The sequence below is a fragment of the Oncorhynchus mykiss genome, chromosome 16 (genome assembly GCF_013265735.2).
Source record: "Oncorhynchus mykiss isolate Arlee chromosome 16, USDA_OmykA_1.1, whole genome shotgun sequence".
NCBI lineage: Eukaryota > Metazoa > Chordata > Actinopteri > Salmoniformes > Salmonidae > Oncorhynchus > Oncorhynchus mykiss.
This window is the reverse complement of record NC_048580.1, coordinates 39,879,787-39,894,691: the sequence shown is the minus strand read 5'-3', so window position 1 is coordinate 39,894,691 and position 14,905 is coordinate 39,879,787. Positions and strand designations below refer to the sequence as shown.

Genomic DNA, 14,905 nt, shown 5'->3' with positions numbered 1-14,905 from the left:
AGCATACCCATAACATGATGCAGCCACCACCATGATTGAAAACATATATAGTGGTACTCAGTGACCTGTTGTTTGTGCCCCAAACATAACACTTTGTATTCAGGATAAAGCACATTTCCCTGTCACATTTTTTAAAAAATTTTTAACAGTGCTTTGATTCAAACAGGATGCATGTTTTGGAAAAAATGTATTCTGTACAGGCCTACTTTTCATTCTGTCATTTAGGTTAGTATTGTGGAGTAACTACAATGTTGATCCATCCTCAATTCTCCCATAACAGCCATTAAACGAAATGTTTTAAAGTCAACATTGGGCTCATTTCCTTCCACTTGAGCAACTGGAAGGACGTCTGTATGTTTGGAGTGACAGTGTAATTAATAAATGCACCATGCTCAAGGGGATATTCAATGTCTGCTTTAAAAAAACAAAAATAGATCTGCCAATCGGTGTCCTTCTTTGTAAGGCATTGGAAAAACTTCCTGGTCTTTGTGGTTGAAATGTATTGCTCAACTGAGGGACCTTAAGGATCATTGTACATGTGAGGTACAGAGGTAGTCATTCAGAAATCATGTTCAACACTATTATTGCACACAGAGTGAGTCCATGCAAGTTATTACATGACTTAGGCACATTTTTACTACAGAACTGATTTAGGCTAAACAAATGGGTTGAATACTTGACAAGACATTAATTAGCCATTCATTTTTTATTAATATGTATTTCTTGTTTTTAACAATTCCGTTTTGACATTATGGGGTATTGTGTGCAAGCCAGTATCACAAAATCTAAATGTAATCCATTTTAAATTCAGTCAAGGGGTGTGAATACTTTCTTAAAAAGGCACTAAGTGTTAACAATGAGGTGAAATCCACTTAGGCCCAATTATTGTTTTGTTGCGCATTCTTTTATTTTCTTTCGCATGTTTCATAGGCCTAAATAGCCAGCCATGGAATACGGGTTCATAGGCTATTTACTGTGCTTTGATTGACGACCGAACAGCGCGCTGACAAGTTTAAAAAAGATGTCGAACTGACAGAATAAAGTATATCTCCTATATCCCTTTGCTATTCATAAATACAAATGTAGTTATGCTTCCACGGCATTGAATCGGGACAAGTAAATTCAAGATCTCATTTGTATTTTCCTAGGATTTGAAGTAGAGCAATGGCCGATTAATTAGGGGCCGATTTCAAGTTTTCATAACAATTGGAAATCGGTATTTTTGGACACCGATTTGGCCGTTCAATTTTTTTTTTTTTACACCTTCATTTAATCCTTATTTAACTAGGCAAGTCAGTTAAGAACACATTGTTATTTTCAATGGCCTAGGAACGGTGGGTTAACTGCCTCGTTCAGGGGCAGAACGACAGATTTTCACAGTGTCAGCTCGGGGGATTCAATCTTGCAACCTTACAGTTAACTAGTCCAACGCGCTAACCACCTGCCTCTCATTGAACTCCATGAGGAGACTGCCTGTTACGCGAATGCTGTAAGCCATGGTAAGTTGCTAGCTAGCATTAAACATAAAAAACAATCAATCATAATCACTAGTTAACTACACATGGTTGATGATATTACTAGTTTATCTAGCGTGTCCTGCGTTGCATATAATCGATGCGGTGCGTATCGTTGCTCCAATGTGTACCTAACCATGAAGATCAATGCCTTTCTTAAAATCAATACACAGAAGTATGTATTTTTAAACCTGCATATTTAGCTAAAAGAAATCCAGGTTAGCAGGCAATATTAACCAGGTGAAATTGTGTCACTTCTCGTGTTCAGAGTCAGTGTATATGCAACAGTTTGGGCCGCCTAATTTGCCAGAATTTTACGTAATTATGACATAACATTGAAAGTTGTGCAATGTAACAGGAATATTTAGACTAATGGATGCCACCCCTTAGATAAAATACGAAATGGTTCCGTATTTCACTGAAAGAATAAACGTCTTGTTTTCGAGATGGTATTTTCCGGATTTGACCATATTAATGACCTAAGGCTCGTATTTGTGTGTGTTATGTTATAACTAAGTCTATGATTTGATAGAGCAGTCTGACTGAGCGGTGGTAGGCAGCAGCAGGCTTGTAAGCATTCATTCAAACAGCACTTTCGTGCGTTTTGCCAGCAGCTCTTCATTGTGCGTCAAGCATTGCGCCGTTTATGACTTCAAGCCTATCAACTCCCGAGATTAGGCTCGTGTAACCGATGTGAAATGGCTAGCTAGTTAGCCGGGTGCGCGCTAATAGCGTTTCAAACGTCACTCGCTCTGAGACTTGGAGTGGTTGTTCCCCTTGCTCTGCTTGGGTAACGCTGCTTCGAGGGTGGCTGTTGTCATTGTGTTCCTGGTTCAAGCCCAGGGAGGAGCGAGGAGAGGGACGGAAGCTATACTGTTACACTGGCAATACTAAAGTGCCTATAAGAACATCCAATAGTCAAAGGTTAATGAAATACAAATGGTAGAGAGAGAAATAGTCCTATAATTCCTATAATAATTACAACATAAAACTTCTTACCTGGGAATATTGAAGACTCATGTTAAAAGGAACCACCAGCTTTCATTTGTTCTCATGTTCTGAGCAAGGAACTGAAACATTAGCTTTCTTACATAGCACATATTGCACTTTTACTTTCTTCTCCAACACTTTGTTTTTGCATTATTTAAACCAAATTGAACATATTTCATTATTTATTGATGTATTATATTAAGTTAGAATAAGTGTTCATTCAGTATTGTTGTAATTGTCATTACAAATACATTTTAAAAAATATGTAAAAAAAAATCGTCATCGGCTTTTTTTTAGCCCTCCAATAAATCGGTATCGGTGTTGAAAAATCATAATCGGCCGACCTCTAATTTGAAGCACATGTCGAAACTTGACAGGGACCGCTCAAGTGACTCGTCAGTATAGCCTACTGATGGGTTGGGTTGTTTGCAAACAAACAGCTCTTTTTGAAAATAACCGAATCGCATTGGTGAGAGCCGTTCATTTGGCTCCCTAAATTTGCATACTGGTGGGCTACTATTGCTTATTGGCGATTATCTGCAGATAATTTAGGAAAACATTCAATGAAGATCATCATTGCAGGAACACTAGGTACTGGAGACAGAGCCTCATTCCATAATATCAATTAAAACAGATTGAAAGTTAGAAAAGATACTTATACGGTATTAAATATATTGATAAAACCTACTGATTTGATTAAAATGTAGACAATGGAGTAGTCAACTGCTTCCTTCTGTGTAGCAAAGCCCATATTTAACACTTGCCTCATTATATCCGTCACCCTCCCCTGACAATCACACCCACAACGACTGATTGACAGTGAAAACTGTTAAAGGGACAGTTCACCCAAATTACAAAATTACATTGATTTCCTTAATTAGGCAAGTCAGTTAAGAACAAATTCTTATTTACAATGACGGCCTAGGAACAATGGGTTAACTGCCTTGTTCGGGGGCAGAACGACAGATTTTTACCTTGTCAGCTCGGGGAATCCATCTAGCAACCTTTCGGTTACTGGCTCAACGCTCTAACCACTAGGCTACCTGATGCCCCTTACCCTAAGTGGCCACAGCAGCAGAGCCAATAAAATACAGAATTTGAAGAACAAACAATTGTGGCAATTCATATCTTGCAGTAAAACTGTAAATATGATTTGAATTTGAAGACCGGTTTAATGTTAAAAAAGATTATCGTACTTAGAAAATAGACCTGATCATATAGGCCAATAATACACTGAATTCATACATTTTCAGTCATTTTAATTGCAAAGTCACATCTTCCTACTCAATACCACAACTAATTTTACCAATCTGGGAGGTAAAGTCGTTAAGAGTATTCAATAATTTAACTGTGTATTTTGGATGGAATCAATACATTAGAATGTACCAGAGGCCACCAGAATAGAGCTAGTTCATCAAACCCCCGGACCGGAATTCCCTGGCTGGCTACTCCATGTACTTACAGACAACACTGAAGACTAGCTAATGTAGGCACACTGGCTGGACTGCTGTTAATGCATGAACCTGCTCTAAAAGAAAATGTGACATTTAAACATGTGTAGAAGAAGAGAGGGGTGGACAGGAGGGAGCAAGAGGAAATGAGGGGGGGGGGGAAGATCCGGTGAGCAATCAAAATGAGGGAGAGAGAGGAGAGAGAGTGACCCCGCATTCAGACACTAGCGGCAAAAAAAAAAACTCCCCGCAATTATCAACGCGAACCTGCATTGAAGACCATGGAGAGTGGACGTTGCTTTTCTGTTTTGAGTTCCTTTTCTGCACTGCTCTATTTTCTACACTCCTGTTGACATGTTCCACTTTCATCCAGCCAACCAGAAAAATGTTGGACAGTGATCTGTTTAGATTGGTTTAAATTCTTCCAAATACAGGAGGGGGAGAAACATTATATTAACACCTTCACTTGCAGAAAGGGTTTTTGCCACTAGTGTCTGAAAGCGGGGTGAGCCGAGAGGGGAGGGAGTGCTGTGCTACTCACGTCTTTGATGAGCAGGGCATGCAGCATGACATCAGTCAGACCGTTATCCTGCAGGGAGGAGAGCAGAGACGGCTCCTGGAACACAAACACTGTCACCACCTCCGTTGCTGTGGAGGAGAGAGGAGACGGAGGGAGAGCGTTTTAAAATCAGACCAAAAACTGAGACAATTTACACCGTTCCTTTTCGCTTAACATCAAAATGGCATATGATTTGATGGACTTTGGAGAATTGTCTCAAGTGAAATTAGTAAGCATACTATGCAATCTAATACATCTAAAACAAAGTAGAGGTCGACCAATTATGATTTTTCAACGCCGATACCGATTACTGGAGGACCAAAAAAGCAGATACCGATTAAATCGGCCGATTTTATTTATGTAATAATGATAATTACAACAATACTGAATGAACATTTTTATTTTAACTTAATATAATACATAAATAAAATCAACTTAGTCTCAAATGCATCATGAAACATGTTCAATTTGGTTTAAATAATGCAAAAACAAAGTGTTGGAGAAGAAAGTAAAAGTGCAATATGTGCAATGTAAAAAAAAAAAAAAAAAAGCTATCGTTTAAGTTCCTTGCTCAGAACATATGAAATCTGGTGGTTCCTTTTAACATGAGTCTTCAATATTCCCAAGTAAGAAGTTTTAGCTTGTAGTTAAAGGAATAATATGACAATTTCTCTCTTATTCCATTTGTATTTCATATACCTTTGACTATTGGATGTTCTTATAGGCACTTTAGTAATGCAAGCCTAATCTCGGGAGTTGATAGGCTTGAAGTCATAAACAGCGCTGTGCTACAAGCATGGCAAAGTAGGCTGTGATTCGATGATAAATGAACAGGCACCACATTGATTATATGCAATGCAGGACAAGCTAGTTAAACTAGTAATATAAACCATGTGCAGTTAACTAGTGATTGTTTAGATTGATTGTTTTTTAAATAGAAGTTTAATGCTAGCTAGCAACTTACCGTGGCTCCTTGCTGCACTCGTGAAAACAGGTGGTCAGCCTGCCATGCAGTCTCCTCATGGAGTGCAATGTAATCGACCATAATCAGCGTCCAAAAATGACGTTTACCGATTGTTATGAAAATTTGAAATCGGCCCCAATTAAATGGGCCATGCCGATTAAAATCGGTCAACCTCTAAACCGAATATCACTGAAGAACGTGTGAACTGAGTACTCACCCAGTAGGAAGAGAGAAGGTCCATAGTACTCGGCATTACTGATGATGTGCTTGAGTGAGGTAGGCAAGGACCCGTCCATGACTGGAGAATAGAGGCCATACAGAGACACGACGGTTAGTCAGGCTATGTCCAGGGGGTATTCATACAATCATACATCATGGAATATATAGTGCCTTCAGAAAGTGTTCACACCAGTTGACTTTTTCCATATTTAGCTGTGTTACAGCCTGAATTTAAAATTTATTAAAATGAGATTGTGTCATTGACCTACACACAATACCCAATGTCAATGTGGAATTTTGATTTTTAGAAATGATAAGAAATTACTTAAAAATGAAAGCAGAAATGTCTTGAGTCAATCCCTTTGTTATGGCAAGCCTAATTAAGCTTAAGCGTAAAAATCACATAAGTTGCATGGACTCATTCTGTGTTCAATAACATGTTTTAAAAAATTAACACCCCATCTCTGTACCCCACAAACAAAATTATCTTTAAGGTCTCTTAATCGAATAGTGAAATTAAAGCACAGATTCAAGCACAAAAACCAGGGAGGATTTCCAATGGCTTCCAAAGAAGGGCACCGATTGATAGATATGCAAAAAACAAAAAAAGCAGACACTGAATATCCCTTTGAGTGTGGTGAAGTTATTAAATTAGTCTTCGGATGTTATATCAATAGACAAGTCGCGACAAAGATACATGCATCCTTCCCAACTCGGTTGCCGGAGAGGAAGGAAACCGCTCAGGGATTTCACCATGACGCCAATGGTGATTTAAAAACTAGTTAATGGCTGTGATAGTTCTCCTAAGGAAGGATCAACAACCCTGTAGTTACTCCAAAATACTAACCTAAAAGAGAGTAAAAAGAAGGAAACCGGTACAGAAAAAAATATTCCAACACACACATCCTGTTCGCAACAAGGCACTGCAAAAAATGTGTCAAAGAAATCAACTTTTTGTCCTGAATACAAAGCATTATGTTTGGGGCAAATCAAACAGCACATCACATCACTGACCACTTTATATTTTCAAGCATGGTGGCTGAATCATGTTATGCTTGTCAACGGCAAGGAAACTTTTTTGTTGTTGAAAACCCCCCAGAAACAATACAGCTAAGCACAAGAAAAATCCTAGACGAAAACCTTGTTTAGTCTGCTTCCAACAGACACTGGGAGACAAACTCCCCTTTCAGCAGGACAATAACCTAAAACACAAGGCCAAATCTACACTGGAGTTGCTTAAAAAAAATACATAATTGAATGTTCCCAAGAGGCCTCGTTACAGTTTTGACTGAAATGGGCTTGTAAATATGTCAAGACATGAAAATGGCTGTCTATCATTGATCAACAAAGAACTTGACAGGGTTTTAAGAAATATATATATTCTACCATACAGGTGTAGCAAGGTAGCAGCTACTCTTCCTGGGGTGCAAACAAGATTAAGGCAATTATACTGAACAAAATATAAAAACGCAACAATTTCAAAGATTTTACTGAGTTACAGTTCATACAAGGAAATCAGTCAATTGAAATAAGGCCTTAATCTATGGTTTTCAGATTACTTGGCAGGGGTGCAGCCATGGGTGGGCCAGACCCACCCACTGGGGAGCTTGGCCCAGCCAATCAGAAAGAGTTTCTCCCCACAAAAGGGCTTTATTACAGATATAAATATAAAATCTGGTGCTCTGGTGGACATTCCTGCAGTCAGCATGCCAACTACACGCCCCTTCAAAACTTGAGACATCTGTGGCATTGCGTTGTATGACAAAAGTGCACATTTTAGGGTGGCCTTTTATTGTCCCGAGCACAAGGTGCACCTGTATATTTACACTGCTGTTTAATCAGCTTGTTGATGTGCCACACCTGTCAGGTGGATGGATTATAATGGCTAAGGAGTAATGCTCACTAACGAATGTAAACAAATTTGTGCACATTTGTGCAAAATCAGCTTTGAATAGAACATTTCTGGGATTTTTTATTTCAGCTCATGAAACATGGGACCAACACTTTACATGTTGCGTTTATATTAATTCAGTGTACATCACAACAACAAAAAAACAGCACATTGTACAACACATTTTTACACCACTCTAATCTACAAAAAACATTTGTAAGACCACAAAATTATGTGTTTGTGTGTCTCTCTTCAGTCCACGGTGTTCCATAAGGTGTTTTTACTGCTTGCATGAGTTACTTGATGTGGAATAGAGTTCCGTGCAGTCCTGTGCGTTTCCCCAGTCTCTGTTCTGGACTGTTCTGGGAACGATGAAGAGACCCCTGGTGGCATGCCTCGTGGTGCATGTATGGTTGTCTGAGCTGTGTGCAAGTTGTTTGAACAGACAGCTCAGTGCTTCAACATGTCAACACAGTAGTGACGCAGTCAATCTCTCCTCTACTTTGAGCCAGGAGAGACTGACATGCATGTTATTGATGTTAGCACTCAGTGTACAGTTAATGGCCAGCCGTTCTGCTCTGGGCCCACTGTAATTTACCCATGTCCCTCTCTGTGGCACCATAGGACTGGGCAGTCATCCAGATGCGAGAAAACAAGGGCCAGACGGACCATTTTTGCTGATAGCGATGTCAAGAAAGCAGAGCAGAGCTTTATTACAGACAGACCTATCCTTATCTTAGCTACCTTTGCATCAATATGTTTTACAATTCAGAGTTACAGCAAGCAGCTTAGGGACCTCAACTTCCACAGTATTCATTACATTGATTTATTTGAGGTTTAGGGTTTTGTGAATGAAGTCCCAAATAAAATGCTTTTCGATTTTTTAAATATTTCAGACTAGCTTATTACTTGCAACCCATTCTAACACTGACTGCAGCTCTTTTTTTTAAGCGTCACAGTGATTTCACTTGTTGTTGTAGCTGACGTGTATTATGCTGAATCATTAGCAAACATAGACAAAGGCTTTACTCAGTGCCAGGTCATTAGTAAAGTTTGAAAAAGTAAGAGGCCTAGACAGCTGCCGTGGGGAATGCCCGACTACCTGGATTATGTTGGAGATACTTCCATTAAAGAACACCCACTGTTCTGCTAGACAGGTCATTCGCGATCCACGATATAGCAGAAGCCATAATTTTTTTCAGCAGCAGATCAATAATCTCACAAATTTAACTGAACTATAACAAAACCACTCCCAATCTTCTTAATATCAATTTATTTCAGCCAATTATCAGTCATTTGTGTAAGTGACGCACATGTTTAGTGCCCTTCCCTATAAGCATACTGAAAGTCAGTTAATTAGTTTACTGTGAAAAAGTAAATTTTTTCCAAAAGTTTATAAAGAGTTGGCTGAGCTCTTAGAGACTTAACCCAAAAGATTCATAGCTGTAATCATTGCCAATGGTTTTTCAAAAATGTTTTGACTCAGGGGTGCAAATATTTATCTAATCAAGATAAGTTTATAAAAAGTTAAAAATAAAACTAATTATTTATTTCTCTAAAATCAATCAATTTTAATCCCACTTTCTGAAAGCACTGTATTCAGATATGGCCTTCATGGTTATGAATAGTCTTCCACTTCAATTTGTTGAAGCACCATTTCCTACTATCAGTATTAGAACCCCTTAACCCTTAAGGGTGGCAGGTAGCCTAGCGTTTAAGAGTGTTGAGCCAGTAACCCGGTCGCTGGTTCAAATCCCCAAGCTGAAAAATCTGTCAATGTGCCCTTGACCATGGCACTGAACCCTAATTGCTCCTGTAAGTTACTCTGGATAAGAGTGTAAAGCAAAAGACTTACAATGATCATATAGGGCCAGTTACCCCAGATAGCTTAAAGTAGCTGGCCAGAGTTCCAGAAATATGACCTATAATTGACTACAATTTGAATGAAATACATTTCCTTCCTTCCAAAAAAAAAAGAAAAGATAATTAAGGATGTTAAGGGGATTTTGTTCCCCTGCTAGGCCTGTCAGGAAACAGAATGGTGTGGGCGTATACCAGTCAACAGCTGATTTGCCAGCTCAGCCAATGGAATCTGCTCACACTTGGATATTCAAATTAGCTACTAACTCCACTTGGGGCTAGTAGGCTATCTGGGTTTTACACATGTGGCAGCTTAACCAAGTTAAATAGTGTGGATGGATTAAGGATTTGGAAAAGCATTACGGAACTACTAGAGTACTTTACTATAAACAGCAATTAATGCGGACTGATTATTTCACAAACGTGAGTGGTTTGTCACTATTCTTGATATTTTTGTTGTTAGTTACCTCGACTATCAGTCAACAAAAGCTAGCTAGGTTTCCTCAATATCAATACAAACCACAGGACTTGAAATAGAAGTGACTGGTGAGGTAGTTGTATAGGCTTTGTCCACTTTGCTAACACCAGCTGTGGATTGATTAGCTTGCTAGCTAGATTCTGTGTAGTGTGCACTCCTGAGCCCATGGTAGATTCTCAGACTTAGCCCACTCCTCTGTCCTCCCTACTTTTGAAAAAGGTCAAAGGTAATCGAGGAGAGGAGGCGGAAATACGGAAAACAAATGCGCTTGTATGAAATGAGACTCGTTGTCCATGAGCGCGTCGTCGGGCAAATGGCTTTTGCAGAGGAAACCTAAAATGTGTAACATTTTTCACTTGTTGTGGTAGACCATTTATAGATAAAATGATAAGTATCATATGGACCTTTGCTCTTTTGTTCTCTATTGAGTCTCAAGCAAGGGGGAGGCCGATGACATCACTGATTTCCATCAGACCAACTCCTTGAAGTTTGTCGTTGTCAAAAGAACATTATTTTGCTCAAACCATTGTTTTTTACCCTTTAGTGTGTACTTCACTGTATTTATACTTGGGATATCACTTTTCAAAAGTTTAATAATAGCTGCAGGATGCCTAAGTCTAGAGAATCTCCATTGATCATGCATTTTATAGAGCGTGGTTATCATAGATCACTCACCGTGGCGGATGCCATCAGAGAAGGCAGGGTCCTGGATTGCTTTCTTTAAAAAGTTTAACATTGACTTCAACAGAGCGGCCCTCTGGGGAATACACTGGACGCCTGTAAGGAGAAAAGCCATGGGAGATGGTCAAAGTGGGAGACGGTCAACATGGAGTGTGTGCATGCCTTGCCTTCCCCAGTACGTGCTTGAGTGTGCGTGCGATAGCCTAAGCTGAGGGATTGTGTTTGTGCGAGTGTTGCATGCGTGTTCCTCGGCGTGTGTCTGTGTACCTGTACGGGGCGTGCTGGAAGTGTTGCTGAGTCCTCTGGGATCGGTCTCAGGTCTGGAGCCAGAGGAAGTTGAGGGACCAGGGCTGCTCTCCATCCTCTCTTCTGACACTGTTAGGAATACACAGTGTTAGCAGCCACAACACAAAGCTAACAGCCATGACACATCAACTCTGGACCTATATTAGCAACCATAATGCAGACATGGAAGAAGTGGGTAAATTGAGGCCATTTAACTTTTAATTTAGGGGGCTCATTAAAGTCGTGGCAACCATAACACTACAACGCGTAGCACGACAGCCCGCTTGGAGTTTGCCAAAAGGCACAGAAAGGAGTCTGACCATGAGAAACAAGCATCACGCCTGGAGGAAACTGATGGTGAAGAATGGTGGCAGCAGCATCATGCGGCAGGGACTAGTTGACTAGTCAGGATCGAGGGAAAGATGAACTGAGCAAAGTACAGTCGTGGCCAAAAGTTTTGAGATAGACAAAAATATTAGTTTCCACAAAGTTAGCAGCTTCAGTGTCTATATATATTTTTTGTCAGATGTTACTATGGAATACGGAAGTATAATTACAAGCATTTCATAAGTGTTAAAGGCTTTTATTGACAATTACATGAAGTTGATGCAGAGTCAATATTTGCAGAGTTGACCCTTCTTTTTCAAGACCTCTGCAATCCACCCTGGCATGCTGTCAATTAACTTCTGGGCCACATCCTGACTGATGGCTGCCCATTCTTGCATAATCAATGCTTGGAGTTTGTCAGAATTTGTGGGTTTTTGCTTGTCCACCCGCCTCTTGAGGATTGACCACAAGTTCTCAATGGGATTAAGGTCTGGGGAGTTTCCTGGCCATGAACCCAAAATATTGATGTTTTGTTCCCCGAGCCACTAAGTTAACACTTTTGCCTTATGGCAAGGTGCTCCATCATGCTGGACAAGGCATTGTTCATTACCAAACTGTTCCTGGATGGTTGGGAGAAGTTGCCCCAAACAATCAGAAAGGGGATTCAAAGAAAATGACTTTACCCCAGTCCTCAGCAGTCCAATCCCTGTACCTTCTGCAGAATATCAGTCTCTCCCTGATGTTTTTCCCGGAGAGAAGTGGATTCTTTGCTGCCCTTCTTGACACAAGGCCATCCTCCAAAAGTCTTCGCCTCACTGTGCGTGCAGATCCACTCACACCTGCCTGCTGCCATTCCTGAGCAAGCTCTGTACCGGTGGTGCCCCGATCCTGCAGCTGAATCAACTTTAGGAGGCGGTCCTGGCGCATGTTAGACTGTCTTGGGCACCCTGAAGCCTTCTTCACAACAATTGAACCTCTCTCCTTGAAGTTCTTGATGATCCGATAAATGGTTGATTTAGGTGCAATCTTACTGGCAGCAATATCCTTGCCTGTGAAGCCCTTTTTGTGCAAAGCAATGATGACGGCACGTGTTTCCTTGCAGGTAACCATGGATGACAGAGGAAGAACAATGATTCCAAGCTCCAACCTCCTTTCGAAGCTTTCAGTCTGTTATTCGAACTCAATCAGCATGACAGAGTGATTTCCAGCCTTGTCCTCATCAACATTCACACCTGTGTTAACGAGAGTATCACTAACATAATGTCAGCTGATCCTTTTGTGGCAGGGTTGAAATGCAGTAAAAAAAAATTTGGGGGATTCAGCTCATTTGCATGGCAAAGAGGGACTTTGCAATTAATTGCAATTCATCTGATCACTCTTCATAACATTCTGGAGTATATGCAAATTGACATCATACAAACCGAGGCAGCAGACTGTAAAAATTCATATTTATGTAATTCCCAAAACATTTGGCCACCACTGTAAAGAGATCCTTGATGAAAACCTGCTCCAGAGCACTCAGGACTACAGACCGGGCCGAAGGTTCACCTCCGAACAGGACAACGACCCTAAGCACACTGTCAAGACAACACAGGAGTGGCTTCGGGACAAGTCTCAATGTCCTTGAGTGGCCCAGCCAGCCCGGACTTGAAACCAATCGAACATCTCTGGAGAGACTTGAAAATAGCTGTGCAGCAGTCCCTCCCCATCCAACCTAACAGAGCTTGAGAGAATGGGAGAAACTCCCCAAATAGAGGTGTGCCAACCTTGTAGCATCATACCCAAGAAGACTTGAGGCTGTAATCACTGCCAAAGGTGCATCAATAAAGTACTGAGTAAAAGGTCTGAATACTTATGTAAATGTGATTTCAGTTTAGTTTTTGTGCAAAAATTTCTAAAAACCTGTTTTTGCATTGTCATTATGGGGTATTGTGTGTAGATTGATGAGGGGGGAAAAACGATTTAATCAATTTTAGAATAAGGCTGTAAGTAACAAAATGTAGAAAAAGTCAAGGAGTCTGAATATTTTCTGAATGCACTATATTGTGTAATGTGACAAAACTGCACATTTTAGAGTGGCCTTTTATTTACCCCAACACAAGGTGCACCAGTGTAATGATCATGATGTTTAATCAGCTTCTTGATTTGCCATACCTCTCAGGTGTATGGATTATCTTGGCAAAGGAGAAATGTTCCATAACTGGGGATGTAAACAAATTTGTGCACAATTTGAGAGAAATAAGCTTTTTTGTAAGTATGGAACATTTCTGGGATCTTTTATTCCAGCTCACGAAACATGGGACCAACACTTTACATTGTGTGTTTATATTTTTGTTCAGTGTAGTCAATGTGAAACATTCTTACGAGAGTTAAAACATCTTATATGGCCGCGTTTTCACAAATGTTATTATATAATCGTCAAGCCCATTCAAAAGATAAGGGGACAGGACCTTGATATACAGCGGAAGGGGCAGTTACTTTCACAGGGTTTCATAGCCATGTTGATCCCTTATTATAATCTGAACAAATGTAGGCCTACACCCAAAAATAAAAACAGTTTATTGACAACAATAGAAAGAAAAAAAAAAGAGCTTACTGCTTTCTGACTGGCCGTCCATGTCCGTGTCCATGTCCTCAGATTCTACGGTGGAGTTGGGTCTCTGGATCTTTGGCTTGATGACAAAAGGACACTCTTTCCTAGACAGGTCTACCTCATGCTGCAGCGAGAGAGAATGATTGGGGGAAAAAGGGGGTGAGAGGGAAGGAGAAAGAGGGAGAGAGAGAGAGCAAGGGAGTAAGTGAGTACACGAGTTTGGCACATGTTTGTTTTCAGCAGTGACTGAGCTGAGTAGCCAGACCCCAGTGCTGCATCAGGGACCCGGGAAGTGAGGTGCATCACCCACTCAGTATTTCCCAGGTTATTTATATAACATAATTATTATTCCCCGGGTGGGGCACAAAGGCCCCAGATGCATCTTCCAAGCCCTCTGGCAACATGTCAATTGAAAATAAGTGTTTTTTGCTGGGGGCAACAGATAGGCATAGGAGCATGCCCTGCCTTGTATACGTCCCTACGTCCCCTGCTGATAAAGATGTTAAGGCCGGTGTGTGTTTGGGATGGGTATAGTCGACGCAATGCACCCCATAAAATGACATACCGTATCCCTTCACAGGTTCATGCCTTTGTTATTGTCAGCCAATCAAAGTGACAGCAGACAGTTGCTCTACGTGCAGCAAGCAACATAGAAGACCTCTAACCAAGGCAAAATTAAATTTAAAATGACAGAATTAAGTCAGCTAAAAGAGAAGGAGTAGGGTACAACAAGCAACCATCAGGTAGGCTGTTTAATCAGAAAGGCGTAGACAAGGGCAAGAAGCACAGCAAAATAGCTGGCTATCTCAGCTAACTTCTTTACATCGATTTGATGCAGTCAAGACCGGCTCTACCAGATGGGATGATAGATAGACAAACGTGTAGATGCCGTAGGTTAGCTAGCGCGAGTCTGTATGGCTACCCTCACTCTCCCCCTCCTGTGTCAAACACACCGGTCCCTGCCCATCCCCGCACTGCTGCAAGCAAGCAGAGCGGCACCTCTCACACACACATATATATAATATATAATACATATATATATATAATATATATATACATATACATATATATATATATACATATATATATATAT

General features: G+C 40.5%; 1 protein-coding gene across 23 annotated transcripts in view; it reads right to left on the bottom strand.

The window, feature by feature from the left end:
* huwe1 (HECT, UBA and WWE domain containing E3 ubiquitin protein ligase 1) overlaps positions 1 to 14,905 on the bottom strand; it is a 76,634-nt gene that overhangs the window by 48,337 nt on the left and 13,392 nt on the right. For all 23 annotated transcript variants that reach the window (XM_036946835.1, XM_036946856.1, XM_036946848.1 and 20 more), the window contains 5 exons: positions 13,816 to 13,936; positions 10,875 to 10,982; positions 10,602 to 10,703; positions 5,696 to 5,776; positions 4,497 to 4,603 (listed from right to left, as the gene is read on the bottom strand). In XM_036946835.1, the coding sequence (XP_036802730.1) occupies positions 4,497 to 4,603; positions 5,696 to 5,776; positions 10,602 to 10,703; positions 10,875 to 10,982; positions 13,816 to 13,936 (519 nt within the window). The remainder of the gene's footprint in view (positions 1 to 4,496; positions 4,604 to 5,695; positions 5,777 to 10,601; positions 10,704 to 10,874; positions 10,983 to 13,815; positions 13,937 to 14,905) is intronic.